The sequence below is a fragment of the Notothenia coriiceps genome, unplaced genomic scaffold, assembly GCF_000735185.1.
Source record: "Notothenia coriiceps isolate Sejong01 unplaced genomic scaffold, NC01 NC01_scaffold00020081, whole genome shotgun sequence".
Taxonomy (NCBI): Eukaryota; Metazoa; Chordata; class Actinopteri; order Perciformes; family Nototheniidae; genus Notothenia; species Notothenia coriiceps.
The window spans coordinates 290,432-298,259 of NW_011352782.1; the positions used below are offsets into that span (position 1 = coordinate 290,432).

Consider the following 7,828-nt stretch of genomic DNA (forward strand, 5'->3'; position numbering starts at 1 on the left):
GAGATTAGAGATACAATGATGATGCTGCCACTTCATTTGTTAATGATTCAGCTGTGGTAATAAAAGTCGCTTGGTTTAGTGAGAAACCAATAAAATGTTAAGTATTTAAGAAATAATGCTGAAAAACAGCTTGGATTTATTCCAAACACTATTTAATTGATATCAGCTATGTTTGACTGAAACACAAGTTATAAATACTAAGATACCAAAGAAATAAGAGAAACAGTTAGTCATAAAATAAAAAAGAACACCTAGTACCCACTTTAGGAAAACACGCATATCCAAATTTGGATCTACGTTTTAACAACCACAACATAAAGAGCTTCTTCTTTGTTGTTCACCCCTCCAAGATGCAGGGAAGGTCAACTTGGAATGAAAGTGATAATGAAATACAAAGTCATAAATGGTAAAGATTTATATTTATTTCTCATCACAAATAAAAAGAACCATGCTTACTCATCACAGAAATAAAAATAAGAGAAGCGATCAGTCTTTGTATCTTTACCGGGCCTGCTGCCGGAGTGTTTTTTTAAGAATGTGAATAATAGCACTCTATGAAGATTGAAATTCTTAAAAAAAAATCCAAGCCTATGCCCATACACTGAAGCCACTAACCCCCACCACCCACAACCCATTACCCACCTCCACCCGGCTCATTTCCCCTCCCCAGAACAAAGATCACAGCATTGTTTGAAGCGGTCTTTCTCAGGGTTCTCAGTCCCCAGAAGTCTTAATAACCTGGAATAATGTGACATTGTAGAGCACCTGGTGTCCGTTGTTCCAGGTGTACAGGACCCTCTCCCTGGGGTTGTAGTCCATCATGGAGATGTGGGAGTATTGATTGTGGAAGGGGATGTCTGTGTACTCGTAGCTTGACGTGTTGGTGTAGTAGGCAAAGTAGATCTTGGCACCAGCCAGGTGAGAGTTGGTGACGTAAAGTGTACCGCAGATCATGAAAGACTCTCCAGCACTGCGCTTGGGAAAGCCCGTGTCCCAGGTCTGCAGCACCTCCAGACTCATGGGCTCCAGGCGGCTGATGACAATGTTCCCAGCATTGGGGATGGTGGTGTAAACAGCCCACAGGCCATTTTCATCCGCCATAAGGTCGATGTCAGATGAGCCGCCCCAGGAGTAAGGAAAGGTGTTGTTGTAGCCGGCTCCACTCAGGCTGCGCTGCACCAAAACACTCCGAGATCGGAAGTGGTACTTGATGATGATGTTGCTCTGGTACTTGTTGTAATATAGCGAGCCGTTGTAGACCACGTGACCAGTGCCGGCCCAGGGGTGAGGCAGTAAGTGCTGCACAAAGTTCTGGCCCTTCATGAAATCATTCATTGTGCGGTATTCCAGGACACGCCGTCCCTTGTAGTAACCATCCATGGACCACACCTGCGGAGAGAAGAACAATGAATCCCATTGGCATGAGGGGATAGAAACAAGTTCATTTTTATTAGTCTATCAATGAATAATAATCAGCAATTATTTTGATAATCAATTAATAGTCATTTATAATGCAAAATATGATGTTTTCAGTATCCAAAATATCGAGATTTCCTTTTTTTTCTCTATTTTTAACTGAATATCTTTGGGTGTTTTAAAAAAAAATACATTTAAACCTTTACATTTCACAAACTGGGGTGGACATTGCTAAGTATTTTCTAACATTGTATGGACCAAACTATTTATCGATTTATCTCGAAAATCATTGGCAGATTAATTGATCATAAATTAATCATAAGATGAAGCCCTTATAAATGAAAGGAGAAACTGAAAAGATTTGGAGGTTACAGGAGAATATTGTTATAGCCGGAAAACCTCTTTGCAAGAGCACTGTGAGCAATGTTTTATTATAGCCGATGGCGGAGCCCGGAGCAAAGTAAGCGTGCTGTGTGTATGTGGGGCGGAGCGTGAGTGTGCACCTTCATGATCACACTGTACTCGAATGTGTGTGCAGAATTATTGATCTCTCCCACGTTTGCAAGTGAAGATGTTGCCTGTGCGTCTCAATCAACCACTGCTTGTGCTCCCTGGCCTTTCCAGTCCACATTTACAGAAAATCAATCCATTTAGCAGCTCTAACTTTTTCCTCAAGCACTCTCAGCGGATCTCTCCACTGACATGGCCCCTCTCTGGCTGCATATCCCATCTCATTCCCTCAATGCTTCCGCCGGGACACAGTTCAGCTTTTAATTGATTCAATTAAACTGCACTTGGCTTGGATATTTATTTTCTTCTTAATGTATCGAGGAGAGCTTTGTTAGGATGTAGCTCTTGCCCCTCTGATTCTCCACCAATTGTTTGTGATCTTTTTCTTTTTTGTTGCTGTTCTTGCCTGCTTCCCAGGTGGAGAATAGGCACTTTTCTTCAACAAAAATTCCAGTGGGGGGGAGAAGTAGTGTATTGGAGCAGTCGGGGGAGGTGAGGTACAGCATCTGAATTATGGAGAAGGAGGGATTATGGAGCATTAGGCATTGTTTCTCCTTTGCCTGCTAAATGAGTCCCTAGAGCTGAGCCAGGCAAACACTGTAGCACATTTAGACCATGCTTTTGTTTTGGCTCCTCGATGATGTTTCCCCTAATGCGATTATCATGATTGGTGTGAGTGTTGATGTGATATTGTTGATGTATCTGGCTATTAATACAATCAGTGATTGCTTTTAAGAGTTTAATGTGCTCTCAGCAAGCAAGGTGATTAAAGACAGAGATCACAGCATTCAGTCACAGAAATTGACCTTCTCTGTTTCGCCTGTTATGATTCAGAGTGGGGATGAAAAAGGCCATCTTCAACTCTCCTCTCAAACTTCATCAGTTTCAATTCTCCCCTATAAATGGCTAATAATCCACTCTTTGACTTTGCCACAACTCAAAAGGCCACATCATTTATTTTCATTTTCTCCCTCACTTGTGTCCTTTTCAATCTGCTACCAACCGTGTATTTGCCTAAATTAAACCATGTGTCATCTCTAATCAGCGGATGCCATTCCTACATCATCTGGGTCCAGAGCACCTCAGCACACTCCTGGTAATTACCTAGGTGATTTAGAAATCTTTTGCCCAAACAACTTATTCATTTCTCTGCTGATGATGAAGTGATTAATCAGCCAGAAATGCAGTGACAGTGGTAGACAGGGAGAAGGAAAAGGGATGCTATCAATCAGGGACTCAGGTTCGCATCCCCATTTCTCATTCTGACTCTTCTCCTCCAGAGCTTATATGAGATGTCCTATTCAGGCAAAACAGTCAATCAGTCACTGAAGAAGCAGCTGACAGAGTTTTTGGAGAATGACTTTGATTCTACTTCATTCTCTGTGTTTGTTGATGTGAGTTGCAGGAATTAAAGGGTTCTAGTTCTGGGGTGACTCGGGTGAGTGTAGAAACAGTGGGACTTACCCTGTTGTCTGAGCTGGGGATCATGGTATCAGTCATCCAGGAGCCGAACCTTGAGCCAGACGCACGTACGGTGATGGGATTACTGACACCGGTCAGCTTCCCACAGCCTGGAGGTCAAATCAGAGAAAGAGGTAAGATTCTTGGATTGTATGACTTAGTATTACTTTCTCTGCATTTGTTTACCCAGTTTTGTGAGGCGCTTTTTAAAAGATATCTTGAAAAAAACAAGTGAGTAATTAAAAGTTTCATGAATCATATCACGCATTAATTCTCTGTGCAAATGCTTAGCCATTGGTAGACAATAACAAAACACTATTGACTTAAAGGCTACACTTTAATTGCAGTTTTTCCTGTCAAGTCATCAGTTTTATACATATGGGACTTTGTAAAATCATCAGTTCAAGCTAACACAATACAAGAAAACACTCAATTATTAATTCAGGCTTTCTAGGCCATTTTTTCTTAATTTATGCAAACATTAGGAATATCATTGAGAGTGGAATTATTAGAACAAACTTTGACCATTTTGTATTTTAATTTTAACATTCATGCCTTTCTTCGTTGCTGTTGTGCAACCTCTAATTGTTTAAGTGCTACGATATTTCAGAATAAACTACCCACCCAAGCACCCACATTTATTTTCAAAGATCTTATACCTAGTTTCTGCATGCAGGAGTGGAGCCTGGTCTCCAGCAGCAGGACTCTCTGGCGCAGCTCCTCATAATCATAGGCCCCCATCTCCTCCTGGATGGCCATCAGCACCAAGGACAGATTCCTCACCTCCTCCCGGAGATGCAGGATCATCTTTGCATCCATCTTGTACTGGTCCAGCACTGGCAGCAGGGGAAGCAGCTGGGACACCTTGTCTTTTAACTCCTAGGACAGTAATCACAGAGAAAGATAAATGGAACAGCAACAAAGGGTGGAGAAGATGAAACCCTGGGGGAATACAGGATGGGGGGTGAGGTTGACAATACAAGACAATACAGGGGATTGTGCGTGGATAGGCTAGCCCTTCAATCTTCAGTTGTTGCTTCTGGTTCATAAATCATCTCTCAATCAGGAGTTCATATTGTCGCTTGGTGCTGGTTCATCTGTTTGTCTTCTTAGCGCCTGGATTCATCATGAGATTTATATTGGAACTGCAGCTGGAGATTTCATGAATACCACACATTTCTGGAACATACAAGGACATTCTATTTTTTTGTATTTATTTGGCTGTGTCTTACACCACAGTCTACATAATTGACTCTCTTTATATATGATTAAACACTTTCTCAGTTGCTGGCTTTTTTTCTGTATTGATCATGCTTCCACCCACTTGTTTAACTTGTGTGGGATTCTGTTTATGATCTCTAAAGCATACGTAGACTTAATTCCATTTTCAATCTTTTGTGTGGATATGAAAGCTCTGAATGTATTCAGTATTTTCAATAAGGCCAAATGTATATCTGTTTCCTGTCTCAGCTGGTTATGATGTTCACCTACATTCAGTGCATGGTGTTGTTGGGTTCAAACTTGGTCTGTGACTCATGTGTTTAGAAGCAAAAAGATCAATGTGTCTTTAGGTAGGAGTGCAGGAAGCAGCAAGAGAGGCAGGCTGCCTGCGCAGAAGTTAGAAGGCTCAAGAGAGAAATAGGTGTATCAATAAAGTGTTTCCTCCTTGTTAAGGTTTATCGTAAATCTGGTGATGGAGCAGCTCTCAGCCCCGTGGCGCCACATCATAAATCTCATTTTCCCCTATTCAAGCCACGGAAATTCAGTCTCGTTAATCTCTCACGCTCTGCCATTGGCAACTTTGAGCTGCGCGCATTCATCAGCAAACCTGCTCTGGTCAAATCCTGCTTTTTCAAATACTTCTTCCCCTCTTTATTGGATTGTGCATTTGCATTCAGACAAGTCTTCAAATATAACGCTTACTGCTCTGCATATTTTTGTCATCTCAGGCTTTAGAGGAGAATTGGCAAATTTCATAAACATCTTCATTGCCCCTATTGTACTTGCTTTCATAAAAAACACTAAAAGAAAAATATCGCCTGTCGCTGAAGCACGGTCTCAAGTGTGCAGTAAAGCACACTAAGCATTTATCAGAGCATCTTTTAATCAAACTATTTTATGCTCCATCTAATATCTGTAAGGGTGTGAGAAATGTGCCGAAAGCCTGGGCAAGACATCATGGTGACAGGAAGACAAAAAGGCCTGTTGATAATGGTAGCTGAGCCTTAGCGTGTAGAGAGATAACGCAGGGATAAATGTGAATATATGTGCTTGTTATCTCAGAGCAGACACCAGAATGTTAAGTATATAGAGGAAGAGACACTGAGAAAGCAGAGAGAGGAAATAGTGTAAATGTAAAAGGCAAATACAGAGAAAAAACCCTTTTCTTCCAGGTCCACAACCTTAATTATTTAGGGGTATATGAATTCTTCTCTGCACGTGACTGGAATAATGTTTTGGAATTTTATTTTTGTACCTATGTGTCGATCTATCGAGAGTCTGATTGCCTTTGAAGAGTGATTCGAGAGATTGCCATGCATCTGGTAAGGTTTGTGTGCACATGGAGAGCAATACAACATCTCATAGCAGCTTGAGAACACTACACACATGGTGTAAAGGAGACAGCCAATTACCTGAAAACCCTTTGGATTGAGACTGCGGGGATTGTCAGAGGCCACCTTCAGCTTTCCATCCACCACTTTCATTAGGCTCTCGGTGTTCCTTACATACTGTAGATCTCTGTACGTCCGCAGGTCCAGCACCTCCATTGACTGGCTAATGTTCTGAACCTGTTACACACACAGACAAACAAACACCAATACACATTAAACAATTACTTTGTTAAGTGTAATTAAATAAGCATTTTGTCACAATCATCCATTCCTCATTAGACTTGCAGCTCTAGCTTGCAACTACAGCTGAACTGATAAGTCAATGTTAGTTGATCATCTAATGTATTGAATACTATTTTAAATAATGTCCTAAAATAAGAGTAATTCCTTTGTCTTATATTACAGCAAATTACATTTATTTAGGTTTTTGTGGATTGTTTGTTGGACAAAACTAAACCTGACTGGAAACTTAGATGAAACATTTGTTTGCTACAAGCAACAGTCTGCAGTCCAAAAATAACGAGTAAAATAATGTATTTTGCTATAATGAGGGAACACTCTTAACTTGTAAAATGACATTCCATGAATCAGCGGTTTTTTTTTTTCTGAGTCTTTGCAGCTTATCATAGCCTACTACTTTATGTTGGAGTCTGACTGGAACCTCCATGACTTACTGGGTTCTCACTTGAATGTATTTATAGTTTTGTTTCCGTCTGGGTAACAGTAACATAAAAACAACCAATATAATCAATGATCACTTATTTATGGTAAGCCAGGTACAATGGTAAGCATTATTGTTTCTCGGCATAGTTAAAAAAGAAAAAGAAGAAGGTTGCCCAAATAAACCACTGAATGCACCCCCCGGCGAGCTGACAGGATGTAGTTTACAGGTGCATGCTGGGTTTAGCTTAATGTTATGCTAATTTGTGGCCGATCCTCCAGGTGACTCCACTGACTTTTACCTACAGGGTGCTGTGTGAGGAGTGTCTGTTGTTTTTGACCGTATTTCCCTGTCATGTTGTGAATGCAAAGCTTTATGCAACTGAACGTTTTTGAAATAATTGAAGATCGCAGCGAAGCAAGAGAGACTGTGTGGACTCGCTATGTGTTTTAATTGTTAGGAATCAACAAGCGAGTAAATTGAACCTGGAGCGGATTAGAGAGGAAACCGCGATGCACAGGACTGGCAGAGAACCGTTCAGAAACGTGAGTACAACAGCAATACACTATCTTAATGAAACTTCCTCTGCTTTGCCTGAAAACGTAGCGTTGTGTGTGCGCGCATCGTTGTGCAGAAACCGTGGGTGCGCTCTGTTTGTGGCTGCAGTGATTGAAGTGTTAATGTTGTTCACATGTCTGTGTTATCTGCTTTGGCTATGCTTTATTCTGCTGCTAACGCTTTAAGATGTGGCAGGCTGTTTCCTTTATTTGGCTTACTAATCATTCCACCCGCCGTGGTGTCGAACGACTCTCTATGGATTTATAGTCATTGTTGTCCTTGAGTTTTGTCCTGATTTCTGGAGAATGCCAGTAAGGCTATAAAGAAAAGGGCTGCTGTATGCACACTTTGTTGTTGGTTTGTGCTTTAATGCGACATTATGGTGTATGTCTGATGTTTAATAGTGTTTACTTGGACATGCATTGTAACTTGTTTTACTAACCACTGCTCCTCCTTTTAAAAAAATACAACACTAATGTTTACTCACCCACTTTTTTAAAATAAAAATCCTTATTAGGCTAGCCTATAGGCCTACTTTTACTTGAGTATTCCTGAAAACTCTGAAATGCTCACAGAGGTTGTTTCAGTCACCAAACTGCCAACCCCCCCC

At 41.0% G+C, this 7,828-nt stretch overlaps 1 protein-coding gene across 2 annotated transcripts in view; it reads right to left on the reverse strand.

Annotated features, from left to right (window-relative positions):
* Nucleotides 1–238: 238 nt before the first annotated feature.
* The window catches only part of olfm2a (olfactomedin 2a), a 42,807-nt gene continuing 35,217 nt past the window's right edge, over nucleotides 239–7,828 (reverse strand). For both annotated transcript variants that reach the window (XM_010779300.1, XM_010779299.1), the window contains exons 3-6: nucleotides 6,021–6,176; nucleotides 4,047–4,266; nucleotides 3,391–3,497; nucleotides 239–1,389 (exon numbers count right to left, since the gene is read on the reverse strand). In XM_010779300.1, coding sequence (XP_010777602.1) covers nucleotides 715–1,389; nucleotides 3,391–3,497; nucleotides 4,047–4,266; nucleotides 6,021–6,176 — 1,158 coding nt within the window. In that variant the 3' untranslated portion in view covers nucleotides 239–714. The remainder of the gene's footprint in view (nucleotides 1,390–3,390; nucleotides 3,498–4,046; nucleotides 4,267–6,020; nucleotides 6,177–7,828) is intronic.